The 14,902-nt window shown below is 44.6% G+C and overlaps 1 protein-coding gene across 4 annotated transcripts in view; it reads left to right on the top strand.

Moving 5' to 3' along the window:
* The window catches only part of CTXND1 (cortexin domain containing 1), a 35,327-nt gene extending 20,425 nt beyond the window's left edge, over positions 1 to 14,902 (top strand). For 3 of the 4 annotated variants that reach the window (XR_015275786.1, XR_015275784.1, XR_015275785.1), the window contains 2 exons: positions 6,629 to 6,803; positions 11,265 to 14,902. Coding sequence is in view for 1 of the 4 variants with exons in the window: in XM_086848860.1 (XP_086704986.1) it covers positions 11,319 to 11,498 (180 nt within the window). In the remaining 3 variants the exon portion in view is untranslated. Of the gene's footprint in view, positions 1 to 6,628; positions 6,804 to 11,264 lie in introns of those variants that run through there. The other variant, XM_086848860.1, reaches the window with a different exon arrangement.

Genomic DNA, 14,902 nt, shown 5'->3' with positions numbered 1-14,902 from the left:
AGATTGAAGCTGAAATTGGATCACATCTTATATATCTTCTCTTCTTTTAAAGGGACTTTCCAAAGGCAACCCAAAAGCTTTGGCAGTGCAAGAAATGAGAATATAAGAAACCTGTAGCTGGGGCAGCCCAGGGGTCTGAGGGGAGGTGCTCATTAGGGACCCTGTGCTGGCCTGGGCACGTTTGGCAGCCCATCCTCCAACACCCACAGCTGTTGTATGAGGAAGCCATAGGGAAGACCTCTGGTTAATGGTCTCAGGGTCTATTTCTGAACCTGTTGTCTGTAATTCATCCAGTTCAAAAAGCCTGCTGGTGCTCCTCTCTTGCCCTCTGTGGTAGCAGGTTCTGGGAAGCCATTACCTGCTGAATAAAGAAGTCCTTTTTTCAATAACAAGCTGGTTTTTAACAGTAACTTTGAACAAGTCACTGCTAGTTCACTGGATGTCCCTCAGTTGACCTGTTTTGAAAACCAGTGATTTTTATTTTTTTTTTTTTAATTGTGAGGAAATAATTTTCCCTCTCACCTGATCTGGGATTTTTGCATAGCTCAAGCATGATTCCTCAGCCACCTTTTCCCCATTTTCTTCAGACACTTATAAAGCAACTGATCATCCCTCTGGTCACTTTAGTTATCCTAAAGAGAACTCCCTTATGGCAGATATCTGTTCCTCAGCCCACTTCTCACCTTTCAAACCACAGTGATCCCAATCCAGAAAAGACAAATTAAAAGATGGCTACAAGGGGTAAAAGAGCACTTAGGTTTGGGACATCTGGGCACATTCAGAAGTCAGTGTGATCCCTGCAAGGGAGAAAAGACCTTCCAAACTGCTGAGTCAGTTCAGGCAAGCCCTTGTGGCTCCCTGTGCCTTAGGTTCACTTAAAAATGTTCCTTGTGGCTAATGGCACATTAATAAGGTATTGGCTGTCTGGGACTGCTGGGTGCTGTGCCAAAAACAGTCCTTTATAAATTGAACATGTACAAAGGCTCTGGCAGTCTGATTCCCAGTGACCCAGTGACAAGCTGAAGATGTGGAGATGGAATGTAATTGCCCACAATCTTTTTAATCAAGGAGTACACTTCCAGTAATCTGCTGTAGTGACAGAGAAAACAACATCAGGCTGTAACACAGGTCTGGAATCAAAGCTCTTTTCTGTACAGTCTTAATTAAAGAGTGCTTCTGACTACAAGTTTTATAGAAAAGTCAATGGGCTTCCAGCTGAGGAAAGGACCTTTCTTGATGTGATAAAAATGCTGCATGTATACTTAGAGAGTGTACATGAGTACATGATCAGAAAAATACCCATGGAGAAACACAGGTAGCACTCAGGCCATGGGCTATACTCGGGAATATCTTCCATACAGATTGGGATGAGAGGGAAGGAGGGAATGAAAAAGCATCAGTCACCCACAAAGCCCCAAGCACAAACAAAGCCATCACTGGCATGGATCAGAGCTGCTGCAGGGAAATTGAATTAGAGCCTGGCCTGGAGCAGCCCCCCAGGGCATGGGAACCTGAGGATTCACCCAAAGGTGATCCAGGGAACATTCCCCAGAAATGAGAACCACAACCAAGAGATCATTTTTCACTGCTCTCTGTCTTTGATTAAACACAAACAGCATTTTATGCCCATCCATCTGGCACTTCTAATAAATGTATTCCTTAACTAAAAGATACTCAAAGTTCACAAGCTTAGTTTGTCATCTCTGTAAAACCACATTGTGTCGTAACAATCTGTCACAGAGGCCAAGTTTAGCAGGATTTCATAGAATCACAGAATGGTTTGGGTTGGAAGGGACCAAATATATTGGGATATGTCATCAAGCTTCAAGCCACCTTCAATGAGTTGGGAGATCTTTAATTAGATCAAGTTCCTCAGAGTCCTGCTCAAATTTACCTTGAACATTTCCAGAGATGGAGCACCCACTACCCTCTCTAGGTAACCTGTGCCAGTGTTTTACCACCCTCCTTGTAAAAATTTTCTTCCTTGTATCAGATCTAAATAGATTCTATTTTAGTTTAAAACCATTACCCCTTATCCTAACACAAGAGGCCCTGCTAAAACGTTTGTCCCCATTTGCACAAGCAGCTCTTTACCAGCCAGCCTTGATGCCAAAAACCAGCCTTGGACAGGTTTGATTTACTACAGCAGATATTGCCCACATGTCCTGGGAAGGACAGGAGACAGAGACCATGAACAGCTGGGGCTCTGACTCAGGATCCTGACTGATCCTCGCTCATCTCAGCAATGGGCCATTTATCCTTTCACCCAGCCTTGCTTGGTGACATGCCAAATTTGGAAGCTGCTATATTTGTTACCTACCTACAGAGCTCTGGACTAGAGCTCAATTATCCTTAAATTCTTATCAGGATCCTTCAGCCAGGGCTGTCATGGAAAATGTAATGCATGTCCTGACTCAAGGTTTTGGTTCATTTGTAATAAAAATCATCTGGCCTCTCTCTGAAGGAAGATGCAATCCATCCCTGTTGGGAGACAGTGGAAAATATAGTTTATGTGGGTGCCAACTGGATCCTCATCAGAAAGAATCTTTTGTGCAGTGTTCGTGTGCAGAGCTGTGCAGAAAGGGGGGGATCTGAAAACAGGAGGATTTTCTGTGCTGTTGAGCTGTTTGGCTGCTCACACTGGTTCCAGATGGTGCTGGAGGCACTCAGTGCCTCTGAAAACCAGCCAACTTTCATTCTCCCCGTTCTTATAGTAGCAAGAGAAAAACTGTTCTCTTGAGAAAAGAAAACAGGGGAAAACTAGTAATGATATTTCTGCTTCTCCTGTTGGCAAATTACAGCTGAAATTAGGTAACATGCTGCAATAATTCTGACTTTCCAGCTGGAGAGGGAGGGAAGCAGTGAGCTGCTGTGGGTGTCCCATGTAGCACAAGGCTCTGCTCCCTGACACTGCCCTAACCCAAACTCATGGGGATCACCTGGGACCCCTGACTTTTCATTTCACATCTTCAATTATTCTTTCTTCCTTATTCCTCATACCAGTAAGGACACATAAATCTGTTTAAGTAGGGCTGGTTTTGCCATTGTTTTCTAAGGGTTTTTGATCCTTACCACACAACATTTCTGGGCTCTGGGGCTGCTCCTCCTGGGGGTCTATTTCTGCCCAGTGAGCTGGTAACAGATGCTGACAGTGTTTAATCTCATGTCCTGCTTTGCAGTCAGGTCCATATTTCTACTACATCTCAGGCTTATTCATTCAGTCTTTAGGACTCCTTTGCAAGAATTTTTATGTCCAGTTTGAGATAAGATGTGGTTCAGCTGCCGTCACAGCCCTGGCTGGATCACCACAAAGGATCAGAGCAATAGCACAGGAGGTTTTGTGCATGAGCACAAGCTACAAACATCCATCCTCACCATCCCCTGCAGACCAGGCTGGTTCAGAAGAGGAGCAGACAGGAGCAGTGCCTTTGATGGAAGCCCTGTGTAAAGCCTGTTTGTCTTGTTTTGAGCCAAAGCATGCTCTGGACTTTGAGCCTTATTTTTTCTTTATGTTTAACTGATCAAATCCCTCTCCCCACAAATTTCTGAAGTATCTGAGAAAAGCCTGCATTAAAAAAGAGTGTATGAATTAGTTATCAGTATGGATTAAAGAGTACCTCCAGCTATTACAATGGCAAAGCCACCTGTACCTATTTTGGATGTTTTGCTGCTCATTTATTAAAACTCTCTTGACTAGGAGTTACATTCATTAGCAATAATTTAACTTTTGATTTGAAATTAGTGATTCAGAGATGAAGCAGGGCTGTATGATTTCTTTCTGCCTATATTTGTGTCAATTCTACAAGCATAACCCTGCTATTTTTGCTGAGAATTCATCCACAATACTTTTCCTCAATTGGAAAAATATTGATACAGTCTCAATCTGATCTCTATGTAGCTTTTCGAGATGAAAGAGCAAAATATGTGTCTCTGAGAGGTATCCTGCAAGTTAGAGTATACTGGACATCACTACCACAAGGTAATATTTATGTAAAAAGGAGTTGCTGTTCCACCTTGAAGCAAGCCTTTTGTTTTTGTAAAAAAAAATAATAAAAAATTTGGAGCAGTACAGAAAAATATGGGTCGTTTTTCCTCCTTGTCAGCTTTGCTGCAGTGAAAAATTTCTCCATAGCTTTGCTTATAATTCTCCTGCCTAAGAGTCATTGTTTAATTTATAAAATAACTGCCAGGACCAACAGGAATGTTTGTCTCCTTTCAGAGGATTTAAACAGCAGAGAGTTTAAAAAGCAGATACTCCATTAAAATGAGTTTATATCATATCTATTCAGGCCTTACAAGCCTTGGCTTAAAAGGCTAATCCATTTGTTTCTCTAAGACTCCTTTCTGTTTGCCTCTTGCCTCGATGAAAGGGGATGCACCCAGTGCTGATATCACAGCCCTGATAAGGAAAGCAGCTTCAGCCCCCTTATCACAACACACATGGAATGAAGGATGGTCCTGCTCAGACAGATGTTCCTGCTCAAGCTCATCTCAGCTTTTCCTATCACAGGTGTTGCTTTGCATTTTCCAGGCATTATCTGCTGAAGGATGAACCAATGATCCCAGCAGCCGTGGGGTGGGAGCCAGCCCTGCCAGGAGGATGGGTTAAACCACCTTGTACAGTCCCTGCAGCTCTCTCAGCACAGCAGGAACACAGCAGGGAACCAAAGGGCTGTCCCTGCAGCACACACAGGAGTCACAGAGCTCCCTTCCCCAGGGATGGGCCTGGCCAGCCCAGGACAGCACCAGGGAGGGGAAGCAAAATCCCTGGGCTGGGCTCTGAGGGAGCCCTGGATCTTCTTTCTCCTCCTGCTCCCCTTTGGATTGTAAAGGAACTGATACAGAGACAGCACCCCAGCATCCTCCTGCATTACCTGTCCTTGTGTATGGCACCTGAGCCCTATCACTCCCCACTCCTGTGCCCAGCCAGCAACCCATAAAGTGCATCACTGATCCTCCCCCTCTCTTTTACCTCTGAATGACCACTGCCAGTCTCTGAGAAAGATTCACAGATGTTCTCACCTCAGCAAATTTTAATCAAGGATTTTTCACAAAAGTCGAGCTTTGGGAGGCTGGAAACACTTTTTACTCCAGGTGCCAGCTGTCCATCAGTTCACTCAATAGTTCTGAACAGCAACTTGTTCCCAGGCACAACCATCTATTTTTTAATCTTTTGTTAATGAGCAATTCCACCTGCTCCTTGAAGTGAGTGAGAAATGATTATTTGATTTAGGATGCTCTCAAATTATAAGCAGCCCACAGTTATTTTAAGTGTATATCACATCTTTTTCACAATGAAGATTAATGTTATTCTTGCCATGGGGCTATGTAGGAAGGAAACATTTGTGCAACAGCAATTTTTAAAACTTTTCCCAGATTGATTTATGTGTTTATTTGTTTTCAACTTTTGGGCTCTTGTAAATGATGTCTTTAGTCTTCTGATGGAATACTGGCATCCAGTGATTTATAACTGGCTGAAAGCAGGTGTGTGGAGGGAAGATTATTTGTCTCTTGACCATAACTGAGGGCTAGATCGAAAAAAGGAGTTTGCATAAACTAAGCTAAGAATAAAGTTTTAAAGTCATTATGTAAAGCAAGAAATAAAATAGTCCAACAACCAAAACAAAATGCCAAACAGGGAGTTAAAAACAAAGATTAAACCTGCCTTCAGCTACATAGGAAAAATCATGCTTATAGCAAGGCAGGGTTACTGAAATGAAGTATTGATTTTCTGCTGAAAGGATTGTAAGTATAAAAGGACAATTAATTTTTAGACCAAGCTAACAGTCATATTATTGCTCTCTGGGTGTAGCAAGAAGCTCATCTGTCTGTATCTATCTACAGCATTTGACTCCTGTGCTCAGAGGCAGTGAGTTTTTAATAGAAACTAGATTGTTAAGAATATTAGAGTATGATCAAGTGTCCAGGCTATTCCTGTATAGATTTGAACTTCAAACTGAAGGTGACTTTGTTGGACAAACACACACAATACCTATCAGCATTTCACCTTCCTGGCCACTCATCTCCAGTCCCTTGCCTGAGCACCCTGTCCTGCTGAGTCCCCCCACAAGGGACTGGGGCTCATCTTTTGGCTTGTTCTTCTCAGCCTTCCCATCCTACACCCTAGAACTCCTCTCCACAACAATGTGTAAAAAGCCAGGTTTGTCATCCAGCAAGTGTTGCTGGTTGAAATTATTTTATGTGCATGTATAAAAAAATATTACCCCAAACCAGACTGACTAAAAAAAACCAACAAATAATTAATAGTTTTTAAATTCTGGTGTATCAGTTCTGGTAAATCGAGTAGTTTTATTTAAACAAACCATCCAAGCCCTAAATAAATATGCAGACTCCTGAGCAGGATCAATTCAAACCTGGCTGATCTTTCATTGTGATTTTAAAATAAGATTTTCTGCTAGTTTAAGAAGAAATATTGATATGACCTCGGGCTGTAACATTGCTCTTCCTATCACAGAGGTTCTAGGCAATGTCAGACAGACAAATCCATCCTGTGCACGAGTGTCTCCACTGCCTCAGGCTGGCGCTGGAGCGATTCCCAATGCTCCACGAGCCCGTCACGCCCACATCCTGCATGAGGAGCAATTCTCAATTATTATTTTTTTTCCAGAACACCCCGGTGAGAACTGCTTCCAGGTCTGTGTGGAGGTGAACCTGAGCGGAGCCCGGACGCCGCTGAAGCTCCCCTGACTGACAAAACTTTTGAAATATGACTGCAGGGAGGATTTTATCTCCACCATGCTGCGATGCTGGGATGTGACAGGCTTCCTACCCAGGTCTGGAAGGTATGGATCTGCTTGCATACATGAAATCTCATCATTTCCCCTCCCTTCCCTCCCTGTACATCTGTTGTTTTGGGAAAGGAATACAGAAAGGAAAAAAAAAAACAAAAAACAAAGAAACCCCAAGAAACTAAAAACAAAGACTCTTTTGAAATTAATCCCAAGGGTTGAAATGAGTTGAAACATGATTAACCAGCACAGGAACCAGCTCTCTGCAATATGTGTGGTACATTATTAGTTTATATTTAAAGTGACAGTGCCAAGATTTCCAGGACAGGAAAAAAAATCCAAATCCAATATTTTAAAGTATCTTGCATAGGTAGGGCTGATTGCAAAATTCAGGCACAGTTATGAGCACAAGTCTTGCAGAGAGCCTGTAAGAGAGCTGGAGCACTAAGGAGGATGCCAACATCCTGCATAAGGTCATAAAGATTAAATATAATCTCTCTTCTGTGGCAATCCCTCCTGGAAAGGGCACTGGGAAACAAAAGAACCAGCAAAGATCAAATGCTCAGGATGGAGTCTTCAGTGAGGTTCTGGGTTCCTGATCCCTGGGCCACATCCCTGACCCAGCTCCAGGGGCCCCTGACTGCCAGAACAGACACAAAATCCTGCCAGGGGAGCAGGGCACCAAAACTGGAGGATGTCACCCCTTCTGCAGTGACACAGCTGCTGGCCCTCTGCAGCCCTCAGGGAGCCAAGTGCAGCCACTTTTGGTGCTGAATTACTCACCCAGCACTGCTCCATCCCTGGCTGAGCCTGCCTGGGGCACACCCCTACTCTCAGTGACAGGGGAGACACTGCACCCAAACACCCAGGGCTTTACAGGAACACCTACACTCCGGATGCCTGAATTGCCTAGCTTGAGCCAGGGATTGTCCTGCTTCATCTTTTGGCTTTGTTTAGACCTAATCACATTTTCAACAAATATGGAGAAATTTAAAAAAATACAATTTTACTGCTCATTTCTGTCAAGCTGGGAAATAAAAGTAATTTTCTACAATTCAGCTATTCAGAGAAAACTTGATCATTCAAGTGTGAAACTTTATAATTGTTTCTGCTGATCTTTTTTCTCCCCCCATACACAATGCTGTCAACATCAACCCTGCTAGTAAACAAGAGCAAAACATCCAGCCAAGCAGTCTGTAGCTGGAGAGAGAGTTAATTCCCACAGTACTGATGGATTTCACACACCAGACCAAGGAAAACTGACTGCAAAACCTTTCTGCTCAGCTGCACAGCACCTCCCCTGGGCTGGGATGGGGGCAGGATGTGCAGGCAGAGCAGCCAGCATGGAGCCCATCTGCCTCAGCCTGGGAGACACTTCCACACCCCATTCCAAGCCTGGCTGTGCTGCTGGGCACCAGGGAAGCGAGAAAGGGGAGTGGAGGTGCTGGCCAAGGAAATGGGAATTAAGCAGGAGAAGTTGTGCAGCTCTTCCAGAGATGGAGGGCCACAAGCACCTGGCAGGCAGCAGGACACAGCATGCCCATGGTAACACCTGGGAGCTGGACATTCCCAGGGGGAAACAGTCCGGGTGAACACACACAAATCACTCCTTTTGCATCTGGGGACTGTCTCTTGCCGGTGCCCAGATGCCTGATCTAGAGCAGCGATGCGTTCCAGCCACAATGAATTAATCTGGAGACAGCTGCCTCAGGCACAGCCCCACTCCAGCACCCAGCTCTGCTCAGCACCGAGGGCTCCCTGCCCTGCCAAGCCTGCTGGAAGGCAGCTGCAGGGAGGAACAGCCCAGAGCAGCACCAAGGGCTGCTGGCACCAAGGGCTGCTGGCACCAAGGGCTGCTGGCACCAAGGGCTGCTGGCACCAGCCCTCCCGTGGCCCACGCTGGCCCTTTGGCCAGCCAGACCTGCAGAGCAGGGCTCCACTCTGGCTGAGGGTGGGCACAGCTGCTTGGAAAGCCAGATCCTCCTGCCAGCCCCAAGAAGCACACTGCCCACCAGCAGGGACTTCATGGAGAATAGTGCTCAGCAACAAAACGTTACCGAGTTTGTGGGGAGACCAGGAGGAGAGAACACATGTGATTTGTACAACCTCAAGAATACAGCTTTTTTGGAAAAAGTATTTCTAGTCCCACTGAAAATGCCTACTTTTGTCAAAACAGATCAATTTAAAGCTGAAATCATTAGGTTCAAGCTGTCACTGTAATTTACTGTGCAAACTACAGCTCAGATGCCACAGCCTTTCACTCTGCTCTCTGGGTGAAGCCTTCTGCCTGGCCTATCCCTTCCAAAGTGTGCTTTTCCCTTCCAGCAGGAGAGAAGCATCCTCCAGGCACAGTCCTGGGGGCAGAGGGAAGCAGAGGGATGCAGCACTTACACCAGACTCCTATGAGATTGAGTGATGCCATTTTGGAGAGAAAAATCTCCAAGGGATAGATCTCTACTTGAAACCTCTGATCATTTTCTGAGTAAATTATTCATCTTTCCAAAGAAAGTACATTTGCGTGAAAATGCAGTTTTCCCTCCAAGATCACTACTGATGGAAATTACCAGATAATTCTGCTATTCTGCAGGAGGTAATTTAGGATGAAATAACCCCACATGGTACAACATCTAGGAGGGGAGAAAAAAAATTGAAAAATCACACCCATCCTTGTTGAACTTCCAAAAGAGAACTACAGAAAAAGACTGGGATATGTTAGCAGTTTTGATAACATTTTTTTCTTTTGTATCCATAAAGTATTCACACTTAGTACTCAGCTTTGCTGACAAACCTTTTTTTCATCAAATGAAGTTATTAACTGCAATGTAAGATCTCTTGGCTGGTGAAACAGAGTGGTAGCAGAGTCTCTTGGGAATATTAGACCTCTGACCAGGCAGGGTGAGCTTCACAAGCCTGACCTCACTCCTCAGAGATTTCTTCATGAGCTCCTAAGGATGTGACTGGTAAATACATGAGATCACAAGAAGTCTGCTTGGTTTTATTCACTTTGTGCCAGCAGCTTCTTTCATTTCCCTGCTGCAGGACTGGCTGTCGCAGTAATTTCTATGCTTTCAGGAAATTAAAAAAAAAATAATCTGACATTCTTGTGCTTAAAATAGGCTCAAGAGCCCAGCTGATTTGTACTTGCCTTGTGGGATTTAGGAGGTTGTGAGGCTGGAAAACCACCTGAAAAGGAGAAAATTATGGGACAGGAAAGAAACTGTGAGCTTTTAAAAGGAAAGTTGTCAGTTTACCTGAGGGAGATTTGCAGGGCAGAGGAGTTGAGGAGTCTCTGGGACAGCCACTGGCAGCTGGCACAGCACGATGCTGCAGGAGCAAAATGCTCCAGCCAGATGTGAACCACCACTGCAACATCCCTGCCAGCAGCACCAGCTCACTGGAAACAAACCAGGCTAACTTGTCTGGAATAAAACCTGGGATTTCCTCACTGTGTTAATGCAGTAATAGAGAGCAGCTGGGCTGTTTGATGCTCCAGTTTCACCAAATTCTGTAGCTCAATATCTTGTTGTTCCCATCTCTCCAGTTAAAGCAGGGACTGGCTCTCAGACTGATTATTGCATTTGATGCAAACAACTTTGTTGTTTTGTTTGCTGTAAAGAGGCATTCCATATTCCTGATCCCCAACACTTCTCCCTCCCACCCTGGCCAAACATGGATGTCAGGAGAAGTTTCCCCATCCCTGGGCAGAGACTCAACTCTGTGTAAGGTCAGTTCCTCTCCTACAGCACAATTGTGCAAAGCAGTTTGTGTTGTCAGCTGATTAACTATCTAGAATCAAGCTTCCAGAGGGATTCAATCACTGCTGAAGTAATTTTGGTTATGGATTCAGGTGAGGAGGCCAGAGGAGACCTTCAGCTATGCAGACATCTGCAGTGAATAGGATAATCCTTGTTCTAATCACATAATCACCTGTACCTCTCTGGTTGATAAAACATCCACTTAAAAATGATATTGCTCCTAAAAAAATCCTCTATTGCCTGGAGAACCTTGAGTACCAGAGATTAAAAGATTATGGAAAATAAGTATGCATAATTTTCACTTTGCTTTGTGCCAGTGAGAGACAGAGAATGTTTGGACAGAGAGGAAAATTGGGATAGAAACAGTCTGCTCTGCCATTTGTCTGATCTTTCACACTAGCAGAGGAATGGAAATATTTTTATGATTAGGAAATGCTGAGACAAGAACAGTGTCTGTGCCTCTTTTAAGAGACGATATTTCAAGTGGATGGTGCTCATTCACTATTGCTTCTCTTTGTTAACATCTCATTTTAGTGCCTAATATTTTAGCAAGAAGCATTTGTGGGCTAAATTAAGGTGGAGATGAGGTTTCTTCCTCTCACAGCTCTCAGTCAGCTGAGCTACAACATTTCCACTGGCTTTATTTCCCTGCAAGAATCTATCAGGCCTGTGACATGTATCTGTGTCCAGCACAACCCGGGATTTTCCCCGTGTCCAGGAGCAGCAATCCCTCGTGCCTGACACCGTGTTTGTTTTGCAGGTGCTTGATGATGTTAGGAGTAAATTCAAGCCCAGATGAAGAGCGGCCCAAGCAATGGAGGTGCCAACCCCAGAGCCCGTGTACGTTGACGTGGACAAGGGACTGACCCTGGCATGTTTTGTCTTCCTCTGCCTCTTCCTGATTGTGATGATCATTCGCTGTGCAAAAGTCATCATGGACCCTTACAGCGCCATCCCGACGTCCACGTGGGAGGAGCAGCATCTGGATGACTGACAGGGATTCCCCAGACACAGCCTGGATGCTGTGCTCCAGGAGGCCTTTTCCCTCGGGAAAGGCTGGCCCACAAACAGCCATTTCAAGATATGCAGGGCAAAGGCAATTATCTCCAAGAGCACATAGCCTAAATTATTTTTGCTCGACAGGTCAAGATATCAGCAAGCCATCCTGGCAGCAGAGTTTACTACTATGCAGCAACTCTTATTTTACAGTTGTCATTTTAACTCAAGTAGCACAAGATTCTCCAGACTTTTCCTAATATAACTCTTGGTCTAGCACAGTTTGTCCCACCCTCAATATCACCCACAAACCCAGGGTAACCATCAATACCATGAAAAAGCAACAAGAGTACTCTGTCTTTCCTGGAAACAGATTGCTTCAAATATTGGTTGCTTCCTTGGTCATTATGGGTGCATTTTAGGAAAGGCCCAGATTTTATATAGCAGAACATCACTAAGTAGAAGTGCTGAAGTTACCTCTGGCTAAGTAGAATTATGCAAGCAGATTTATTCTTGAATCCCTTGGTTCTGCACATGCACTCCCTCCTCCACTGCAGCCAAATTTCCAGTGACCAGGATATGGAAGCACTCAGAATTCTGGGCTCCTGGACTGCTGTAGACCCTATAGCACCACCTTGCTCTATCCTAGTCATGCAAAAACCAGGCATATCCTCTGTCATAGGCCCTTGGATTGGTCAGGCCACTGACTTTGAGCTTGGCAGGCACCAAAAATCCCTGGAGCAGAGCCTGGACGCTGCTGGTGTCAACTACCTAGAACTTGCTGTGATTTTCAGAGTGATTCCACATGCAATTTCACCCATCTTTTGCTTCAGGTGCACTTCAGTGGGATGAGGCAGGACTAGAATGACAAGGACAATAAGCAGACTTTTCTCCCAGCTTTGTCATTCAGACTCCTCAGCGTAACATTTACAGCAACACACAATAATAAGCATTCTACCTCGGAGAAATTCAGCTCCTTCAAAGGAAGATTTTTCCCACAAATTTGTAAGGTACATTTCCTTCTCTCAATTCATTAAGACAGCTGTTATGCAAGAAGGAATAAGTGAACATGTGAGTGCTGGAAATTTATTCTTTACCTTTGAAGAGTGGGGAATGCAGCATTCTAAAGTTCTCTATTCCTCAGATTCTAAGGTTTGCTCATGCCTGCCTTTTCTTTCATGGCTACATGTTCAACTTATGGAATTGAAGCAATTCTGAGCAAGTACCGTGAACAGACAAGGTTTGAAAGCACAAAACTTCAAGAAGGACACTTCTCCATTTCTCCTCCTACCTGACCCACAGGTTTTTGCCATCAGACAACACACAGTGGGTGAGAAAGGTGGAAGCAAAGGCTGTGACAAGAAAATTGGGACACAGACTTTGTAAGGCACTGTTCTAGCTCTGACAGATTTGTTTGATGATCACAAGAGTCAATTTTTATGTGCCTCAGTCTACTCATCAGTGAAATGGGTGTAACAATTTCATCTTGTCACACCTTGTTTTGTCTATCTAATAATACCAGAAAGCACCTGGAGAGCCTTAGATAGAAACACAGAAATGAGGTTCTTACTTACAACTCTTCCTGCTAAAACCAGTAGGGAAGGTCTGGCTCTTGTTATACAGCAGGGATGTTCTCCCCAGGCACAGGACTTGTCCAGACCCCCATTTACTGTCTCACTGCAGTATTTTGAGCCAAGCCAAAAGGCACCTGGCTTTTTTACACAGCCCACTGATTTCTGAGGGTCTAAGGTGCTCAACACTGCAAACACAGAGACCCCAAAATAGCAGGCTATGAGGCATATGGAGACTTTTGCATGGATCTTTTGAACCACACAATTTTTGCTGATCTCCGTTGTAGGAGATCCCACTCCTGAGGCAGGAAATTCAAATATTGGCTTTCCTCCTGATGTCCCCTAGAAAGAGACCTCCACTGCTTCCACTACCCACTGCAGATTGCTCCTCAGGCTGTTACTTAGCTTCTGCTAGCCAGGTAATCACCAGTAACAGAGCACTTTTCCAGGCTTGAATGTTAAATGTTCATCATATTTGGAGTAAACTCACTGTTCTCTCTTGTTTGTGGGCAAGTCTATCTGTACCACAGGAACGGATGTCCTAGCTCAAAGAACAGCGCTTCTGTTCCCTGGGCTAAACTATGGAACCTGGTTTTTGTCATTAAATCTTGTATCCCTCTAGTGGGGCTATTTACAAAACAAGCAAAATAACAATATTATGTCCAGGCTAGTGACATTTTCAGTTTGCAGGTCACCTGGCTGAATTCACAGCTGATGCAGAGCAAGGACAGAGCTTGTCCTCACACCTCTCAGTGCCAGCACTCCACTTGGTGTTTATCTGCATGCAGGACTCTTTGGCATTGTCACATGTCACTGATAAGCCCCAGTTCAGCTAAGGACTTATTCAGGTGCTTAAGTTTAAGCCTCTGAGCAGGCTGCCCAGCTACAGGGACCAGGGTGAGTCCTGTGGCATGTTCCTGGCAGGGCAGGGACAGTGGCACACACAAGCACAGCCTGTCTGAAAATGATGGGTTACAAATGCTGAGGAAGCGAATTGACAAATTTGCTCTGCAAGGATGGTTGCCACTTTTTTCTCTCTTTGTCCAGCTGAAAAAACTATTTTATGGATTTTCCTGAAAGTCCTAATGAAAAGATCCCTCTGGGGTCTCTATTTTCTAATAAAAAGGCACTTGTCCTCCTGTCAAGGCCATCCTTCTGTTGATAAAAAATGTCTTTATAAAAATCTGGATATTCACATACATGACTTCATAAAAGTCAACAAGATAGTTTTTATAGAGCAAATGTAAATTTATTGATCTCTTTACTCTTGTGACCAGTGACAGGACTCGAGCCTGAGTTCAAGGAGCCTTTGGACAACACTCTCAGGCACGTGGTGGCATTCTTGGCATGTCCTGTGCCAGGCCAGGAGCTGGACTCTGATCCTGATGGGTCCCTCCCAACTCAGCATATTCTATGATTCATTCTAATTTCTGCCTTTCCCCACTGGTTACAATCACACAACCTCACTCCTCTTTAACCAAAAGCAATACTGGACATCATGCCTAAGCCAGACATTTTCTGCTCCTTCCCCTGGGAGGAGAAAATCCCCGTGGATTTTCTTCTCCCACCCCAGGTGCGTCGCTGCAGCTCCGGCTGGTCCGACCCCGCTGGCAAATCCTTGCTCATGGCCAGGGCAGGGCTCTGCCAGCAGGAGCTGCATCTCTGGGCTCAGTAGTAACTTCAGCTGCATGCAACAAGTGCCTCTGCTCGTTTTGGTTCTTTTTTTAATCATTGTGCCATACTACCAGCAACTGCACTCAGAGGATATAAGTCAAACTTGTTGCAAGTGTATTTATCTAACATAATAAACAGCTTCGACATGGAAAACCTC

This window comes from Cyanistes caeruleus, chromosome 13, assembly GCF_971803275.1.
Source record: "Cyanistes caeruleus chromosome 13, bCyaCae1.hap1.1, whole genome shotgun sequence".
NCBI classification, from domain to species: Eukaryota; Metazoa; Chordata; class Aves; order Passeriformes; family Paridae; genus Cyanistes; species Cyanistes caeruleus.
Note: the sequence above shows the minus strand (reverse complement) of the source record. Positions and strands in the feature narration are given on the sequence as shown.